The 20,848-nt window shown below is 27.8% G+C and overlaps 2 protein-coding genes and 1 non-coding gene across 6 annotated transcripts; 1 reads left to right on the plus strand and 2 right to left on the minus strand.

Annotated features, from left to right (window-relative positions):
* Positions 1 to 1,172: 1,172 nt before the first annotated feature.
* On the plus strand, positions 1,173 to 2,269 carry LOC114176289 (EEF1A lysine methyltransferase 3-like). The gene has a single exon (XM_028061273.1). It carries the CDS (start codon positions 1,370 to 1,372, stop codon positions 2,165 to 2,167), a length of 798 nt encoding a protein of 265 aa, XP_027917074.1. The 5' UTR covers positions 1,173 to 1,369; the 3' UTR covers positions 2,168 to 2,269.
* Positions 2,270 to 2,377: 108 nt separating this feature from the next.
* TRNAI-UAU lies at positions 2,378 to 2,451 on the minus strand. The gene has a single exon. It is a non-coding gene; the product is annotated as a tRNA-Ile (tRNA).
* Positions 2,452 to 10,679: 8,228 nt separating this feature from the next.
* LOC114179075 (phosphatidylinositol transfer protein 3) lies at positions 10,680 to 14,502 on the minus strand. Of its 4 annotated transcripts, XM_028065279.1 has the most exons (7): positions 14,221 to 14,461; positions 13,862 to 13,963; positions 13,413 to 13,506; positions 12,824 to 13,000; positions 12,107 to 12,205; positions 11,777 to 12,022; positions 10,680 to 11,186 (listed from the first exon to the last, which is right to left on the minus strand). In XM_028065279.1, the coding sequence occupies exons 3-7, from the start codon at positions 13,476 to 13,478 to the stop codon at positions 10,884 to 10,886; spliced, it is 891 nt and encodes a 296-aa protein (XP_027921080.1). In that variant the 5' UTR covers positions 13,479 to 13,506; positions 13,862 to 13,963; positions 14,221 to 14,461; the 3' UTR covers positions 10,680 to 10,883. The 4 variants fall into 4 exon arrangements, with proteins under 4 accessions (XP_027921080.1, XP_027921082.1, XP_027921079.1 ...); XM_028065281.1 differs by lacking the exons at positions 13,862 to 13,963; positions 14,221 to 14,461 and adding an exon at positions 14,484 to 14,502; XM_028065278.1 differs by lacking the exon at positions 13,862 to 13,963 and having other exon boundaries at positions 14,221 to 14,477.
* Between the last annotated feature and the right edge of the window lie 6,346 nt (positions 14,503 to 20,848).

The raw sequence follows: 20,848 nt of genomic DNA on the forward strand, positions 1-20,848 counted from the left end.
AAAATCTTGAATAATGAGCATTAATTAAGTAAATAGATTTATATTAAAAAGTCTAAATTAAATGTCAACTTCAATGACTAATTGCCTTTTTCTTTGATATAATTATTACACGATTTTAGCCCTCTAATATTTTTCAATGTTATTGTTAAAGCCTTTTGTATTGCTTTTACTGTCAGATCTTAAACTTTCTTTATGCTCGAATAGCTAAGAAGGTTTAGGATGATTAGGAAATGGAAAATAATCGTAAATATTAGAAAGAAAAATAATGGTAATAATAATAATATCATGAAGAATTTTATAAAATATGGAAATATGGTTTTAGCGAAAATAACAATTTTCTAATTTTGAATGAGATATGATAATTGAAACCATTATCATTGATGAACTTTAAATAGGCGAAGTTTCAAATAATTTCTCACTATCATATATATTAAAAAAAAACCATTTAGTATGACTTAGCAAAATTATTTTAAAAATAATTACAAAACCATTTATGTACAATGTTATGTTAGCCTAAATATTTTGTATATACATTCAATAAATGTTAACATTTTCTCTTTTTTGTCATATTTACTAATGCGATAACAATACAAAGTTTTATGAAGAAGTATATATAACTCTTTTACGTTAATAACATATACAAATAAAATATTAAATATAATGAATAATTTAACTAAAACTTTGTCTTTTAAATCAATGAATAAATATTTAAATACTATATTTTTATCTCAATTACAATTTAAAAAAATTAAAATTTATTCTCCATAAAATATCGCTATTATTTAACTCTTACAGTTAAGACACTCTGCGATTTCTTTTAAAGTATAATAATTAAACAAATTTTGTAATAATTTGACTTTAACGGTGGACATCTCCACCTGTCTGCAAAATTCCCAGTATCTTATAAATCGAAAGACAACATTGGTAAAAAGAAAATAGAGAAAAATAGTAAGATTAAAAGGACATAGATGTTAATTACTCTTAAGACTATAAACAGAAACTCACCATCAACACTGAAAACACACACTAAATATTTATTGCTTAAATTGTGCAACTGACTTTATTATTGTAATTTTCTTACCAATCTAATGAACTAAATTACATTGATTTAGTTTTTCTTCTGTTTTTTAAATTGAGAAAGTTAAGAAAGTTGAAAATAACTGAACCAAATGTAAGAAATTGAAAAAACTATGATACGAATGAGCTCAAACAAGTCTACAAGAAGTAAAGAGAGGGACGGGAAAGTAAAATAAGAGTAATTCGCTCTGAATATAAATACATAAATGGGGACGCTGAACATGCCCTAACGTCGTCGTCTGGCGACGGCGCAATCCCTAAGTCAAAACCTCAACGGCTCAGCTCGAAAAGAATGGCCACTCAAGAAAACGAGGAAGAGGAGATAATAAACCCCTTCACAATGCTGCTCCTAGAGGATCACGACAAACACGGAACCTCCACTACCCTACACGACGCTGCACCCAATCACCACCTGCTCCAGAACCATTTTCTCTCTTCGATTCAATCAACGCTCACCATTCGTCAGTTACCTTCCGAGGGCCTCTCCTTCCAGCTCTGGCCCGCCGCCACCTCTCTCGTCTCCCTACTCGATCGCTACCGCGCCGACCCTTCGTCCAGCCCTCTCTCCGCCGCGCTCAACGGCCGTCTCAGGATCCTCGAGCTCGGCTCCGGCACGGGCATCGTGGGAATCGTCGCCGCCGCAACTCTGGGCGGCCACGTGACCCTGACGGACCTTCCTCACGTGGTTCCCAATCTGAAATTCAACGCGGACGCGAACGCGGGGGTGGTGGGGCCCAGAGGCGGGGAGTTAACCGTTGCACCTCTGAGGTGGGGCCACGCTGATGACGTGGAAGCGATCGGACGCGATTTCGATCTTATTGTAGCGTCGGATGTAGTGTATCACGATCACCTTTATGATCCTCTGCTCGAAACGATGCGTTTGATGATGCTAACAGAGGAGGGTGCGGTGAGAGAGGGGAAGGAGAAGATGGCGTTTTTGATGGCGCACTTGAGAAGGTGGAAGAAGGAATCGGCGTTTTTCAGGAAGGCAAAGAAGCACTTTCATGTTGATGTTTTGCATACTGATCCTCCTTGTGATGGATCTAGGGTTGGCGTAGTTGTTTACCGTTTCGTTGGGAAGGGTAGTTAGGTAGGTCCGTGGATTCTATCATCAAGATTGTGTAATGGAGTTTGTTCAGGAAATTGTTCATTGCAAGGGATCTTTTATCTCGTGATTTTTTTGTTTTTTCTATATGAATTAGTGCATTTGAAACGTGTTTAAAAATAAAATTTTGTAAAGTTCAAAATAAAATGACATAATTATTAAAAAAAGTTCGTAGAAGTTAAAAAAAACAAAAAATGGTCCCGGCGGGGCTCGAACCCGCGACCTTCGGCTCATAAGACCAACGCTCTAACCAACTGAGCTACGGGACCTGTTTGTTAATGTTAAATAAATAAATATATATAAACTATTTTCTTTTTCTTTTATATTAATTTTATTTTTTGAAAATTAATACAAATGAAATAAACTTAATAGTAGACGAGTAAAAAATTTAAGTGAAATTGAACATTCTAAATGATGGATTTTAAGCTTGTTTTATGAATTAAAAATTTGTTTAAATTGATTTAGTTAATTTATAAGTATATTTTAATAGGATTAAATATTATAAATCTTTAATGCTTATTTTATAGATCAAAATTTTGGTTCATTTTATTTTAATTAATTCTTTTTTTATTCGCTTTTGTATAGTTATTTTTACAAACAATTGAGAAATTAGAGTTTTAAGGTTTAAAAATATATAATAAATTTAAGAAATTGTTTTTAGAAGTATATTATTATCTTTAATTCAATTTTATCATTAGAAAGAAAAATTATGAACAAGTTTAGAATTGTTGTTGAAGTTTAATTTTAACAATTCCTTTAATTGTTATTGTATATATCATATGTCATTAATCACCATGTATATTAACTATGACAATAATGTTATAATCAATATTCAAAATATATCCGATTAAATCATAATATAACATTTTGATTTATGTATATTACCTATGACAATAATGTTATAATCAATATTCAAAATATATTTGATTAAATCATAATATAACATTTTGATCTTTTGAAGTATGAGAATTGTACCGACTCAACTTCAAAAGTGATCCCACCATTTTATATTATATTTTATTTTTCATCTAAAGATTTCGTATAAAATGAACAATTGCTAATGCTATAATCAATATAACATAAGACATCAAATTAAGTTTAAATTGTTAAGTTTTTTAAGACTTTGTTAGAAGTGAGTTTTAAGTCTAACTCAATCCCATAAAACTGACTTGTAAGGTGAATTTGCACCTCACTTATATATATATATCATGAAATTGTCTTATTTCTGTAAAACTCCAATAGACTCAACTTTAAACTAAGAAATGAAAGTTTTGTTATATTTTATCCACCCGTATTTTTATAGTTGTTTTGGGTTTTTCTATTTTGTAATGACTTTGTTAGTATATAATTATTGTATAACTTCATTTGTTTTATTCAATATACATAAATGTATTCTTTTGAATGATACTTAACTACAATAAGTATGCTTGTGAGCACTTACATACGATTGCTTGTTATGTCAATGACAAGAAGTCCTGCACGAAATAGTTTCAACATGTTTGGTGAACAAATCTCAATACATACTTAAATATGTTTTTAATTTTTATAAAACAATTTAATTTTAATTTGGGTTCTAAAAAAAAGCTACACAAAATTTGAAATCATTATACTAAAATTTACAAAATTATAAAATCTTTTTTTTTTCATGTAAGATATTTTTCTTTGGTTTTTATTCTCTTCAATTTTGAAATAATTATTTAAAATATTCATTTTAGAATATTTATATAACATTTATTTTAAACAGCTTAAATTCTTCTTTAGAGTGTTCTCATGCAGAGTATTTTACAACACAAGTAATTAACAGTAGTGATAGTTAGTTAACCTTTCGTTGGAGATATAAAAAAATAGTTATTTTCAATTTTAGAGAAATGAACAAATAATAAAAATAAAAATTCATTGATTTATACCGTCTAAAAATACATTTAATTTTTTTAAACTCAACTTCGAAATAGATTTGTCTAAGAACTAAATTGTTTTAAAAATTGTTTCAAACCACTTTATATTTGATTTTATTTCAAAACAATTAGTTTTTAAAACAAATTGAAGATGTTAGTTCTCTTTCAGAAAGTATTATATGAGTGGCAACTTTTGACATCATTCGTGATGAGAGAGTGAAGCACAAATCACATCATCACACTGCATCTTCCAACCCAAATTCAAGCATTCAATAGCCACAAGCTTAGCTTTCAATAGATTTCCAACTCTAAATTGTCATAAAAGAAACCACAAACTCACTTACCAATTCACAAAAGAAATAGTATGTGTCCAAATTTCTAGCTACAACATAATCAATTTTATTAATAATCAATAATACTTGTATAATAAAGTAATTTTTTTTATTATATATACAATATAGAACTGGGTAGTAATATGGCCATGTGGGACGTCATTGGTGGGATCAGATGTATCTAAGTCAGATTGATTAGAGAAAAGATTTGGTAAACAAGGCATTAATTAACAATTATCCCGCTTAATGGTATGGTTGTTACGAGAAGCTATTCATTGACATCTACAAAAAAAAATATAGACCATTTTAAAGGTAATTAATGATATATGAGTACAAAAGGTAGTTTAGTCTCACATAAAGGACATCTTGATCTCTATATTGTAGTAGGAGAACTCATATACTTCTTGATCACTGACTTGAGCATCAGAATACTTCTCGGTACTCGCTTCCTCTTCCTCTCTAGATTAGGCAAGAGCATTCTAACAGGAGCCAGACACTCTTCAACTATAAAAAGGACAAGACCATACCCTGCTAGACATATCTAACTAGAGCCAAACACTCTTCAGCTATAGCAACAAAGGCAAGACCATACTCTGCAGGACATATTGGTTCCATACAAGAATAATATATAATTTAATATAATAATTGTTTGGGTAAAGTTTTTTTATCATAGTTTAGGATTTGTTATTATGATAATAAAAAATAAGGTCATTATTATTTTAATCTAAATTGTATTATTAAGATTAGAATATTAATAATCCCAAAAGATTAATATATTACATTTTTTATTATGTATATATTAAAAATGTAATATTTAAAAATTAAAAGCATATCATATTTGTAAACCCCCTTTTTCTGTTTTATGGGATGGGTCAGACCAAGTGTTTAAGGCCCAAGTCAGCCTATAAGGGGGTTTCCAAAACTCTCTTTCTAGTCCTAACTTTCACATCTGTCTCATTTCCAAAGCAGTTCAGCTCCCTACTCCCCATACTGAGACAAAAAGTTCTACTAGGGTCTGAGTTATTCCCTCCTTCAAAGCTCTTTGAACACTCCTCATTCACATAAGTTGAACTAAACCCTAAACCTTTTTTCGTTCTGCTTCTATTTTGTAGTATTAGCCTGTTTCTGTTTGTGGCCATGACCTCACTATTCCTTCTTGCTTTTGGTTGTCAGCTCCTTAAGTAGCGGTCTTGGTGTGGTACTCTGCTGTTGGAGCTTGTTTGGCTAAACTAATGCTTGTCTAAGGTAAGGGAAGCTAGGGTTTGCATATCTTTTTTATTATATATTATTCTTGCTTTAGTTTGATTTCGTGTTTGAAATACTTAGATGATGCCTGTGATTGTTTGAACATATATTTTTTGTGTTTATGGCTGGGTTTATGTTATGCATGTAGGAGGAGCAAGAGAGAACCTGCTATTCTCGCCCAGGTGAGAGTCCTCTAGCCTAAGCGAGAGTAGCAGAGAGCTCTTATCTTGAACGAGACTGAGACAAATTGGCTTCATACTCTGTGACTTCATTTGTGGATAGATGTAATTACTTTTAAAAGCATGAATATGTGATTATGTATGTTTCATATGATGTTGACATGCTTCGTATGATATGAAATAAGAATGGGTTGGTTGGTTGGACATTGGCATGAGATTATAATACTTGAAATGGCAAGTAGAATGTTGTTCATAAAAGAGTTTCACGGGAAACTCTTGGTGATGGTGTGAGTAGTGTATACCATGATATAGGAGATGTCTAGATAAAGGAAGGTATCCTGAACTCTAATAATCGTTCACACTCATATAGAGTAGAATGATTTATGTGGTGAGAGTGGCAGGAGGTCCCAGTCTTTTGCAGGATAATGACCTTAGATGATCATGGAATTGATCCTAAGGTGTGGTTGGGTGATAACCCCTTGTGTATAGACTCTGCAGAGTTTAGAAACCAGCACGAGAGCATACTTCCTTTAGTATAATCCGGATAATTGAGTCTGAGGATCTTGCATTGTTTGTCATCACATGCCTTGTGTGCTTACTGAAATATATGTTTAAAATCTGCTTGTTTATATGTATGATGAAAATTACTTTTTATTTCTAGCTTACCCTTCTTTGTTGTGTTTATTTTTTGTTTGGTTTTCCTTTTTACGATGATCACCACATCCTTGGTGTGGGTAGATATGGAGATTCCTGGAGATCGTTCAGATGGTGATAATGCTAATGTTTAGTCTAGGGGTGTTAGTTATGACTCTTTTGAGCAGCTTTTGCAGCGCTGATGCCTAGGTAGTTTCTTGCTCTGTGAGCAATTCTTTTGTCAAACTGTTTCTTTTAATTCCTGTTCATTCTTGTTGTATCTTTTGGTATTTCTTTTAACCTATCATATGTGACGTTTTATTTATTAGAATTATTATACTAAATTGGATGTTACAATATTTAATAAATTTTTATTTATTGTTACAACGAAAATTTAGTTTTAGAAGCATTTTAATAATATTGATGTATTTACTAATTTCTTTTTCTATTAAGATTATATTATTATATCTACTAAAGAATTCTATATATAGACTTTGAGTTTTTAAAACTTATAAGAATTTTAAAATTAAGAAAATAGTATCATCGAAAATTTAATTAATTAGTTTTATTAATAATTTAATATTAGGGTTAAGTGACATAGTAAGAGTGTATTTATAAGACCAATAAACTATATATGAATTTATTTAACAAATTTATAAAATAGTTTTATCAACACTATTTGATAAGTATATTAAAATAACTTATTTTGGTGGAGTTTAGTTTGTAATTTATTTACTTTTCTTATACTAATTTTTTAATATTTTAATATATTTTCTTGTTATTTTCAATTTTTACCCACTATTATTATTATTATTATTATTTATCTCAATTCTATAGGGATAATTACCTCTAATTTTTTCTATGTAGTTCAAATTGAAAAGGGCTTAATATTATAAATTGAAGTAACTGATATTTCATGATGTTAAGTTAATGTTATTATTTTAATTTAAAATATTTTTCAATTTTATTTTTATTTTTATTTATTTTATTGATATTCTTATAATTTCTGTTATTTTTAATTTCTGTTATTTGAATTTTTTAATTTTGTTTAAAATTTAAATATTTTATTTTAATCAAATTTTTAAAATCATTTCAATTATATATCTTTTTATATTTTTAAATTTAAATTTATTTTTATATAATTTATTAAAAATTTAATAAAAATAAAAAAAAATAAAAAAATCATATTTAAAATAACATTTATCAATAATATATAAATAATGAAATTTAAAATTAAAAAAAAACGAATATATATATATATATATATATATATATATATTTGTATATATATTTTCTTTTTTATCTTTTTTTTAATTTAAAGTTTTATTATTTTAAAATGAATTTAAATATTAAATAAAATTAAATGAAGCAGAATAAATTTATTATTTTTTAGTTTTTTTTATTTAAAGTTTAATATTATTTTAATTTTACTTATTTTTATATTTATATTTATTTTTTAGTATATTAAATAAAAATAAAATTATACATATAGATATTAATATTTTTAAAAAAAGTATATATTAAGAAATTTGAAAACATAAAAAATAAATAAAATAATAAACTAAAAAAATCATTAAAAAGTTAAAAAAATATAAGTTTTAAAAAGAATTAAAAATATTTAAAATAAAATTTGATTTTTTACTTACAGAAGTCAACTTTCGTAGAATTTTTTTTGACTTTCGGGAATATTTTTTGACTTTCCGAAGTCGACTTCCGGTGATAATTTTTGATTTTCAGAAGTTGACTTCCGGTGATATATTTTGACTTCCGAAAGTCGACTTCCGGTGATATATTTTGACTTCCGGAAGTCGACTTCCGGTGATATATTTTGATTTCCAAAAATTGACTTTCGGTGATATATTTTGATTTCCGGAAGTCAAAAATTTTGACTTTCGGAAGTCAACATAATTTTGGGGGTGTGGTGTCTGCGGGTCAAAGGGTTTTTTGGAAATTTAAAGAAAGTTTGGAGGTGTAGGAAGAAAGACCCTAATTCTATAGAGATCATTACCTCTAATTTTTTGTATGTAGTTCAAATTGAAAAGGGTTTAATATTATAAATTGAAGTAACTGATATTTCATGATGTTAATTCTATGGAGATAATTACTTCTAATTCTTTGTATGTAGTTCAAATTGGAAAGGGTTTAATATTATAAATTGAAGTAACTGATATTTCATGATGTTATGTAAAAAATATATACAATGAAAATTGTAAAAACAATAATATAAAAATAGCTTAAATTGAAGAATAAAAAAATTAAATTTATAGTAAAAAAATTAAATTTCATCAATATTCATTACTTCAACTGATTTACATAAAATAATTTGTTTGAATAAAAAAAATTATGCAACATTTTCGAAAAACAAATAAAAAGTATTAAAAAAATAGTTCAATTAAATTTGAACTCTTCACTTTATTAAACACCACATTTCTTAATATATGGATACTAATAAATAAAACACGAGACAATTATGTCAGGAGCTAACAAAAATTAATTTGCTGGAACTCAATTAAAATATATAAAAATTGAGTATCAAATAGATAAAAAAAATTAATAAATTTTGAGCATCTAACGGGCAATAAACTAAAAGAAATTCAATTAATTTTAAAAATTTATATTAAACTTAAATTGTTTTTAAAAATTTAATATTTTAAAATATATAAAATTATATTGACATTGTGACATCTTTTTTAAATAGAATAATTCTACTAAATTAAAACATCACATAATTATGATAATAAAAGAGCGATCAGATGAACAATATACATATCAGACTATACTGTTACAGTCATCCATGAATGTATTTTGAAAGGAAACTTAGGCATACCACAATGCCATAAACAAAAACAAATCCAGAAAGTTTAACCGTTTGCAAAAGGTTGCTCCTAGAACAATGAATTACAAAAAGGCACTAGGGCCACACAGCTGCTCCTAAGAGCCACAGATAACAGGTTCAACTAAACAACACCGCTACCACCATTGGATCCACCTTCAGTATTTATCCCATATGCTCCCACCATTAAGGTGATCATCGCAAAAGAGAAGACAATAACAGACACAAAAAATGAAAGGGTAAGCTAGTGTAAATTAATTTTAACATATTATAACAGGCAAGTGATTAAAACAGTTCCAAGCATGCAACACAGTAGGCACAATATCATGTTATAGCAAACCAGCATAACACTATGACTCAATTATCCGGATATATATAATAAGATCGGATTCACTAGATGCCCTCTATTGCTCTGCAGAACCGCCATTGTCAATGAGTTTCACCCTACCACACACAAGGTTAGCCTTGAAGCATCTAAAGCCATTATCCTGCCAAAGAGTAAAGTGAGAGTGAGGGACTGGAAATGGGGGTATTGGGTCCCCTAGTGGGCTGATTCTAGACCCACGAGAAGGCTAGGCCTAACACTATATAAAGCTGAAAAGAAATGGGACTTACCGACATAATAATATATTTTCATATAGAAAAACACAACTTTCATTTACATATTTCTCTTGTTATTTTACATTTATTAACTAATTTATCAGTTAATTTACCAAACACTTTAATTTAAGAAGCTAACTTATCATCTAGAAGTTAGCAACTAGCTTGTAAATCAAGCTTTTACCAAAGATGTTCTAAGTGTTCTATATAAAGAATAAACGTGTTGTTTTATTCTTAAAATAAGGAAAACTAGTGTACTTTTAAATATGATAAAGAATGTAACCGGGGACTTAAAAGATAATTTTAACTGTTATCTTTCAATCACATTTATTCACTATCTCTATAATAATTCATTTAAAAGGCCTTTTGACATTGATTTAAATTGGTGAAAAATATAAAATTGTTCTACACTATTATAGTACATCAACATTAAAATTTTAAAACATTTTTAATATAAAACTGAATTCTAATAAATAAAATACAAAACATGAATTTAAATTAATTTAAAGTTAATAAAATTCGAATGCATCAAAATAATGAGATGAGATTTAAATAGACAGGAAAACAAATTAATAATAATTTTAAGATTTAGTTGGCATATAAAATTGCATTTTAAAGTCCTATCCAAATCGACAAAGAAAAATCAATTTCAATCATTTATCATCCATTTCTCTGTTTAGGATCAGTGTTTTTTTTTATACTTTGTATTAGCTTGAATAGGCACAAGGACAAGTCTAGCAACAACAAATTAACTTTGCACAGGATTGGAGAATTGACATATATTGTTGAATCCAGTCAGAATTTTAGTTTGCTTACCTAAAACGGCAAGAATAATAGCAGCTATTGCCATAAATGGTTAAAAAGTTGAAAGATACAAAATACCGCTTATTGGGCTCCTTAAATTAGCCACTGAATTAATGATTCAGATATGTAGTCACTTCAGTTTATAAATGACTACTACAGTTTAAAAACTAGCTCAACTACCTAATTAACTACTGTCTGAACAGACACGGGTTCTGGTGCTACCTCTGCTCCAGCATGTCCTTTCTTAGGAAGGTTGAAAGGCTTCTGGTCTAGTCCCCAGAACTTAGCAGTTTTCACATCATCCTCACTCATCAACCGTGAGAACTCTTCATGGTCGTACATTAAACTTGTTTTCCCTCCAAATTCACTTGGAAGGTTTTCTAGGTCGAATAGTGATTGCATTAGCTCCACACTGTCCTTATTATTAGGATAAACAAACTTCACCTTCTGGACTGTCTTTGGATCCAGGAAAAACTTCACGGCCTATCAAAATAAGACCGACTTCAAATTTGTTAAATGGAAAAGGTAACTATTAAAAAGCTCAAATTCAACCTCAAATAGAGTACAACCAACATGGAAAATTTTAAATACGACAAGGTGGTGAAGAAGAAAAACAGTACAGAAGAGAAGGATGGGAGGATAAGAAACTAACATACTTCATATATCCTTCTACATGATCCCAGACCCCATCCACAAAAGAGCTTGAGAAGAAAAACATTTTAAAGACCAACACTACCTACACGGCTGATTTTCAAGAATAACTATAGTGTATAATTGTAAATGAGTTTATTTTTGCTGAAAACCAACTAAAATTTCCCTAACTGACAGACATTATATGATTTGAACATTCAATTATATAAAGATCATCAGATGTTCTGAAGTTAAAAGTGATACAGAACAGAATAACATTAACATGAGAAAAAAAAAAGCTAAGACAAGTATTGCCTGATCTTTAAAAGTAAAATATAAATGATAGAAACAACTACTATGCAATGCAAACTTCCCTTTAGAAAATACAAATAAAGCCATGAAAAAAGCAGACGAAGTGTAACTTGCAGAGCAGCAGAACAAACCTTCCAGAAAGCCTGAAATATTCTTGGTGGATTGTACAGGAAAGCAATAGCAAGCCTTTCTGGATAGTGGTTCTGTAAAATGTGAATAATATCACGAGCTGTTTTAACAGAAATATTTGTATTCAGTGATAATCCTGTGTAGTCTATCAACCACGACATTTGTTCTTGACCTTCCGGAAGATTTAGGATAGCATTTTCCAATAGATAGACTAAATGCCTGATATTATCTTCAGCTGATGTTGTGTTCTAACAAAAGAAAATAGATTAGACAGATTAAGTTAACCAGTCGTGTACAGAGAAGCCCTATTAAAAATACATGACTCTACAAACCTGCATTCCTGGCCTCATAATAAGCACAGTCCTCCCAAGTCGATCACGAAAGCTAGCTCTGGAGACTTTACCGGTCTCACCCTCATGTGCTACTTCAGCCTGGATGTAGGAAGTTATTCATTGTTAATACAGGGCATATATAGTACATGAAAGGGCAATATTCATAAACAGGCTGTCACTTGATGATGGCTTCATTGATGCTCTATTTGGATGGAGTATGAAATAGTAAATAAATAAATAAGAGAATAGGAAATAGAATTAATACAAAGAGAAAAGAAATAAAAAGAGAAAATGAATTGTTTGGTGGAATAGAATTAAAGAAGGAATGAAATGTTGAGTAATCTAGCTCTGAAGTATTGATTTATAAACTAAGAATTATGCTGCTCCAAGAAAAAAAAAGTACAGGAGATGTTTGCAGTAGAGACTAGAGAGAAGTATCTTGCAGAAGATCATACAGTAAAAGGACAATATAAACGAATTGCTTCTGTCACAAGTAAAAACAAAACAACACACGGACCTTATGTCAGCTCAAGACAGGTTAGAACAACATGATAAACATGAAGAACGTATACTGATATGTTGATCGATCATCATTTATTTGTCAAATTGTTTACAACATGGATCAGTGTTATAAGTATGAAATGAGCATAGGCAATTTCATTTTTGGCATCACCAAATCAAGCATGTGGGCAACAAAGTCAGTTAAATCAAACTAACCCAACGGATTTCTTCTGGCTTATAAGTTGCCCTCCACTTGAGTGTTTCCTCCAGCATTTTCTTTGCTTTATCAACATTCCAATTTCTTGCTTCTAAATATCTCCTTAGACATGCATCTGTGCAATACAGTAGTCGACGACCAGAGAGGGGCCCAAGAGCAGCCCTGAGTTCATTCACCTGTTTACAGATGTGTTACAGTTGGTCCTCATAAAAGCTAGCATTTATGAATGTCCTTTTTGTAGACAAGTAATAATAATTTCCCATCATCATTACAGGATGCCAATTGCGATGAAGATAATAACAGACCCAAATAACTTTGTATTTGGAATTTCATAAAGGTTAGAAACGCTTTCTCTAACACACGTTCTCTGATGTATTCTCTATTATTGGCTAAAAGTTGTTGAAAACCACAGAATCGTGAGGGATCCACTTCATAATCATGGAACCCCACATATTATTTTGTTGTTTTCAAAAAAATTTAATCAACAAGAGAGTGTGTATTGCAGAGAATGTATGGTTAGAACTCTTCTTTGGGATTTTTCCAGATCTGATATGGAGCTTCTGAATTAACGATTTAACAAAAGTATACCTTTGTATCTTGTTTTGAGGAATCATTCTCCAGCTGATTTTGGCCTTGCCTTCTAAGAAGGAACATGGTGTCCACCAAATGCACTAGCTTCCACCTGCAACAGAAAACTTCAGGATTACACTTCCTCTTCAAACCTAAAATCTACAACCACACAAAATCATGAAAGTCGAAACATAGAATACAATAACCGGAAGTTAGCAACAATGAAACCCTCGTAAAGAAGAACTCCCCTCAACAACAATCAAATCAAAACCACTGTATTCAATCCCAAGTACCTACATCACCTTAAACATACCCAAACACCTACCTAACAATTTTTTATGCACTTTCCCGGAGCCCCTTGGTTCCCCGAATACAAAACCAATTAACAACATAAAATATAAGCAATCGACCGATCTATTCGTACAAAAGACAAAACCGAAAAAAGGCACCAATTCTGTTCCGTTCACCTAGTCCAACACGAAGAAGGTCAACCTTTTCAACCTCAATTTGATTTTTCTCTCTTCTCAAACCGATCCGTTTTACACACTAGCGTAAAACGGCAGCGTTGACTGACAAAAACGAGAATGAATAAAATGTAAAATGAATTAGAATAAAAGAAAGGCGCAGAGCGAAGCACACATATAAAGGCCTCGAATCTGATGAAGCAGTGACAGGAGACAGGTGAAAAGAGTAAAACAGAAAAAAAAAAAAAAAAGAGAAGAGAAAGGATTCTGTGTAAGAGAATATAAACTAATATTCGAGAACCGGATCCAGAGAGTGAAGAAGACAAAGAATGAAATAGCGGTAATGGAAATAAAAGAGAAACCTGGTGAGAATGGAGGTGGAAGAAGGTGAAAGGGTAATGCTATATGATTGAAGAGGTTTTTGAGAAGAGAATTAGGAAGTGGACATGGGCGTGCATTGTATTTGTTTATGTGTGTGCGTTTGAGTGAGTGGGGAATGAGTGAGATGAATGGGTGGATTCGCAATCAAGCACACTCTGGCGCATGTCTCTTGTGATGTGGCTCACGCGAGTGTCACTTAGTTCGAGTCGCGGCCTGAATAGAGAGAAAGGGAGTGTGTACTTACTTATGCTTTCTCTTTCACTTCTTTAATGTCTTCTTCTTAACTTCACTAATTTTTTCATTACATTATAGTCATATCAGGTCAGATTGAGTTTAATATTATTTAAAGCAAATTACACGGAAGCCATGTGTTTTTTTCTCCAAACAAAGATGCTACCACTGCCACGAAGCATAATTTCTATTTTGTAATTTGAAAAATTCAACTATATTTTTCTTAAAACTACATTTCACGCTATAATTTCATAATTAACTATAAACTTCGGATTATAGCATCAAACTAATAATGTTCTTAATGTTTATATAATTTTGCAGTGAATCACAAAAAAATAGTGTCAAATCAATTTGAATTAACCTTTCGAGCATAATCAATCAATTCAGATCCACAAGTTTTATGTTCCAAATATCAGCGAAGATATAGGAATTTGGATCCTATATTTTTTAAATTATTATAAATATATAGAGAAATAAGTAGGTGAACTTGGTTTAGTCCAACTATCCATACCTAGTAATAAAAAAGTTACTCGTAATAATTTCTAGTAATGTTAGGTTGGCTCATTTTCACTATTTGATCTATCATTTCAGAAACTCTTCCAAATTTGTAAGTAAAGTTTTTAAATTCTTTATAAGTGAATATGAACTTTTGAGTTTAATAATTCTAATGGGGAGATCAAAAGTCATGCAAGAAGTGTTGTTTAAATTCTACGAAAACCCAATACAAATTTTAAGTGTTGGATTCTTAAATTATAATTGTAAATTAATTTCAATAATTTATATATTACAATATTCATTAGCTATTATATTCTCATTTTGAGATATTTTACCTAAATATACCCAATTGATATGAAATCTCAAAGCTACTAATTAACACTATAAAAGGTGACTACGTATCCAAGTAGGAGAGGTTAAAGGAGATCTACACACATCTTCCATCATCTATATAAAAAGATTCCATTTCAAGCGAGTCTATTGATTCTATCAAATCAATATTGGAATAATTGTTAACTATGAACTTCTATTTGATAAAATTACTAAGTTGTAACTTTTCCTACAAGATGATATTGACTCATACCAATTTTCTAGATTACTCAATTACAATTAGGAATATATTTCTAAGTAGATATTCTTTTATTCCCATTTATTAGTTCATAAACATCTTCCTAAGCACAATTAGGGATATATTTCTAAGTAAATATTCTTTTAATATTATTTATTAGTTAGATATTATTTTAATTTCATGTATTAAGTCATCATAAACATCCTTTTGGAACACAACTTTCAATTTACAAGTATATTTCTAACATTATCCTTGAGCATCTTGCCATAAATTTGTACAAATTATTCTAAGAATAATAGTAGTGTCAACGTCTTTGAACAATAATAAAATAATTCCTTTATGTATCTCATAAAAAAAATTATTTTTTTAATAGTCTTACTATATGCCCATATAAAGTAGATAAAAAAATTACAAAATAATAAATTAAATAGGAAGTCTTTATTAATTTACAATATCTTAATATAATATGTGTTTAAAACTTATTTTTAATAGAAATTATGAAAATGGAATACTTTAAAGCAAATGAAGAACATATAAAAAATGTATAAGAAGATTTTTTTAATATAAACAATGGGTTCATATTTTTTTATATATTTTTTAAAAATAGATGATGGTTCTACAGATTTTTTTTTTACAATGACATATTATGTAAGAAAAGTTTAAATTGAAGTATATGTACCTGTACAATTAGCTTGTCTCAATTTTTTAAAAATAAAATAATGACTAAGCCTAATTATATATATATATATATATATATATATATATATATATATATATATATATATATATATAAATTTTAAACTCGTGAATTTTATTAAGTGAGAGAAATATTAAATGTTAAATTAAGAGAATTATTATACTAATAGTACAATGTATATTATTACAGTTACAAAATATATATATATATATATATATATATATATATATATATATATATATATATATATATATATATATATATATATATATATATGGGCATATCATATATTTATAACGATCCAAAGTCTTCAAAATTATAATACATCATAGCCAAAATCTATCAAAATAAAACTACCAAATCATCTAAAAACTTACTTTCTTCCACTTTCATCTGCAATAACTTCTACTAAACTAAGTTCAATCATTACATTATACACGCATAAACAAAATAAGAGTAAGTTAACGGAAATAAACCATAATATCATAATTATATTCATATAATCATTGTCATGTATATGACATCAATTTTTTTATATATCATATTAGGATTAAATATATATATATATATATATATATATATATATATATATATATATATATATATATATATATATATATATATATATATAAAACGTCCTTCGAAAGCTTTAAATCAAGATAAATAATATATCACTAAAGGTTAATAATTGATATATACTAAACTCACGAATCCTTAGTTGGTATATGTTCGTGATGTTAGCATGATAAAACTTTTGCTATCAAACAAAATGTAAGTATCCGTCAACTTCTCATCATTTGAAGTCTAGTCTACGTGACTAGACAACAATGAAATCAGAATGAGATACCTCTGTCATAGTGTGAGTTTTTTGTTTATCACCATCACCTAAGGCATGATACCACCTTGGGTATCCCTACAAAATCCATCATGAGCCATATCACCCTTCTAAGGCCAAATCTTAAATACATATATATCAACTCATATACATGTATATAAGCAATCAACTAGGATCCACCACCTGTGAAGGACCATCCAAAAAGAGTACATGTCTTTCATCTCAACATTAATCATATATAACTTTAATAACATATAACCATATTTTTATACACATATCATCCATAATGCATATGTCATATGTATACCTGAGCTTGAGTTATGTTACACACATAAACAATCCTTAACTTAACTTACACAACTTTTTATAAAGGTTCTCTAACATTTTCTAGGTTTCTTGTACTTCTAAATCATTCATAGGACAAATGTAAGCATATAATAGAACATTTGATGAAACCAAATTACCTCTTCATCCTACAACTCCTATAATGTCAAATTTGATTTCATCCACATTCAAAACAACCAAATAACCAAATTTGTAAAGAGGTGGTATTAATTCTGATTGAAACTTGCTTTTATCCAACAATCTATTGAAAATCCCTTTTGACAACTCAATCAATCCAAGAAAGCTTTCAAAAACTCAATCCTACATGAACAACATATCCTCTTAAACATTCACTCAAGAGGAGGAATAAAATATAAATGTTTAGGTATAATTTATTTTACTTACCGCGATATTAAGATTCAATGAATCAAAATTAATATGTTATTCATAATTCATAATTCAAGAAATGGATGTTTGACTTTTATTTATAAATATAATTTCATATTTACTTTAAAATTTATTATTAAAATATGTTGAATCATATACTTTACATTTTTATTATATTTAAATTTATTTTAAGAATTTAATTAATAATTTTAATTAAGTCTTATTTTTTAAATTATTAACTTTTTTTATCTATAAGAGTCAATTTAAATCTCGTTCAGAGTGTAGGTACTATATTTTTAATCTAATCTAATTTTTATTTCATCAAACTATGTTACTATAACCTGAAGATAATTATTATTAGTAAATAAAAAAAATACGATAAAATATATTATATATACATATAATGTACATTATGTTTGTTAAAAATTATTTAAAGGTAAATAATTGGTCAATGCATTAACTATTGTTTTGTTTTTAGTATGATAAAAAAAACTCCAACACTAATATAACAAAATTGATCATATAATTAAATACATATTAATTTTTATTAGTTGTCACTTGCACTTATTAAAAGGAATAAAATTAACAATAATATAAAATTAATCTTAAAAAAGCTTCAAAAGGTTTTAAATTTACAAAATAAAAAAGAAAATCTCTTCAATATTAAAGACATATTACTATTACTATTTTTAATAAATATGAGTGATATTTATTAAATATTAAACACATATTTAATTGTCTTAATCGTTAATAATACTTAACTAAGATTAACAGAACTACAATTTTTATATTAAAAATAAAATATGTTAATAACTATTACTAAAGTAAATTAAAATGAAGTTGTTCTTATTATTTAATGTGAATTTATATTTAAAAGTTTTCAAAACTTAAAATACAAAATATTATCTGTACAGAATATTAAAGGATGTTTTCCCATGTGAATAACACGATTCACGCACGAAAGGAAAACAAAAAGGACTCTTAAACAATTCGTAATATCTTAAAAAGGCAACTACAGATACAAATGGTTTGATTACAAAACCAGCCAGGCATTGAATATTTGACACGACTTTCCTTTCCATGCAGAATAAACTCATACAACACTAATAAATTGGTTAAAATTATTATATTTTCATTTAAAAATAAATTATCTGTTACAAGATGTATGATGTAATTCCTTCAATTACTATTATATTTATTACACATATAAATATAAATATTTTGATAATTGTGTTTTTTAATGTTTGAGAAAACTTATGACCACCTAAAATTAAGTTGAGATGTGATTTTAAATGGATTCCAATAGTACGTTTAACCTAATTCAATTCACTTTTTTAAAAGTTAGTTTCTCGGTTGACACGGATTGATGTGTGTCATCTTCGGTGGTTCCCATGAATTAGAAATATGGATTTATTTATTTTATTACAACTTGACCGTGAAATCCGAAATGAACTTTCTTAAATTGTTATCAATAATGTAAATACTGCGGATATATAATAATAATAATAATAATAATAATAAATTATTATTATTATACTTGAAATATAAAAATAATTTAAAAAGGAGGGTATAAGGTCAATTTTTGCGCCAAACACCTACTCCCTCTAGAAGGGTCAATTAAGAGCATTGAAATGCCAAATGAATGATGCCACCACGTGAATATCGCTTATATAGAAAAGGAAAGGTTAAATCATTCTACAGTTTTTAATTTTCGTAGCCGGTTTTTCTATTTTTATTTAATTTAATTGAATTTTTATTTTGGAAAATATGTTGTAATAAAATGTTTTTTTTCCTAGTATAGTAACGATGTTAATTATATGTTACGTGTCGACACATAATTTTTTTAATTTTTTTAATTTTTAATTTTTTTATAATTTGAAAAAATAATAATAATAATAATTGTCACGTGTCAATATGATATTGTGTCACCTGGCAAAGACAGTGTGATGTGGTAATGACAATGTCACGTGACACTATTAATTGTGAAACGTCTCAATCTAGTTCCTATATTTATTATTTTGTCTCAATTTTGTCCCAATATTTTTTAAACTAAATCAATTTCATCCATATATCAAATTTAATTTTTATATAAATTTTACAATGGTATTTTTATTATAAATTGAATTGTAAAATTTTAAATAAATATATTTATTTTAAATTGTTTTAAAATTTTATATTTGAATTTATAAAGTTTTTATTTTTAAAGCAACTCTAAAATTTATCTATAAATTATAGATATATAAATATTTAAAACAAAATTTAAATAAATATCAGTGCAAAATATGCATTTAAATAAACTTAATTTTGTTAAAAATATCAATTATAATAAAAATACTATTGTAAAATTTATATAAAAATTAAATTTGATATAGGGATGAAATTGATTTAGTTTTAAAAAAATTAGTACCAAATTGAGACAAAATAACAAATAAATTCAATTAAGTTATTTAAAAAGAATAAAAAATATTAACGATGGCATGTTATAAATCAACATATGGCTTTTTTTTTAATTTAATTTTATTTTTTTTGCAAAAATTGTGTTGTCATGTTGAATTTCTGGTGTTACACGTGAAAATGCATTATCATTGTCACGTGTTAGTATCAAGTGTCATTGACTTAATTCAATTTAGTCTTTATATATATCTTTTTAATTCAATTTAGTCCTTACATATGTATTTTTAATTCAAGTTAGTTCCATTTTTTTTTCAAAATAAAATAATATTGTCTTTCTACAAATTGAGACCAACTTTGTTATTTATATAAATATTATACTGATATATTTTATTAAAAATGATTTTATTATTTGTACAAAGGAATGTTTAAGTATAAATGAGTTGGATAAAGATTTCATAAATTTCAAAGTAGAAACGATTTAAAATAATTATTGATCTAAAAAGATTAAATGGATTAACAATTTACTTTTAATACCTAATTATATGTTATAATCGAAACATAAATTATTAGAAGATTAAATTGTTATAATGATTACAATTTTAATAATAATAATATTATTATTATTAATATTAATATTAATATGTTTTGGGTAAAAATTGTGTTTAAAGGAAAGTTGGG

Source organism: Vigna unguiculata, chromosome 3 (assembly GCF_004118075.2).
Source record: "Vigna unguiculata cultivar IT97K-499-35 chromosome 3, ASM411807v1, whole genome shotgun sequence".
In the NCBI taxonomy this organism is placed as follows: Eukaryota; Viridiplantae; Streptophyta; class Magnoliopsida; order Fabales; family Fabaceae; genus Vigna; species Vigna unguiculata.

Bases quoted from the DNA above. Each gene is read 5' to 3' on its own strand.
- LOC114176289 (XM_028061273.1), top strand. From the start codon at position 1,370: ATGGCCACTCAAGAAAACGAGGAAGAGGAGATAATAAACCCCTTCACA.
- LOC114179075 (XM_028065281.1), bottom strand. From the start codon at position 13,478: ATGTTCCTTCTTAGAAGGCAAGGCCAAAATCAGCTGGAGAATGATTCC. The intron at 13,001-13,412 runs GTATACTTTTGT...ATCTGTAAACAG, and splicing joins CCTCAAAACAAGATACAAAG to GTGAATGAACTCAGGGCTGC. The intron at 11,187-11,776 runs GTTTGTTCTGCT...TTATTTTGATAG, and splicing joins TATTTCAGGCTTTCTGGAAG to GCCGTGAAGTTTTTCCTGGA.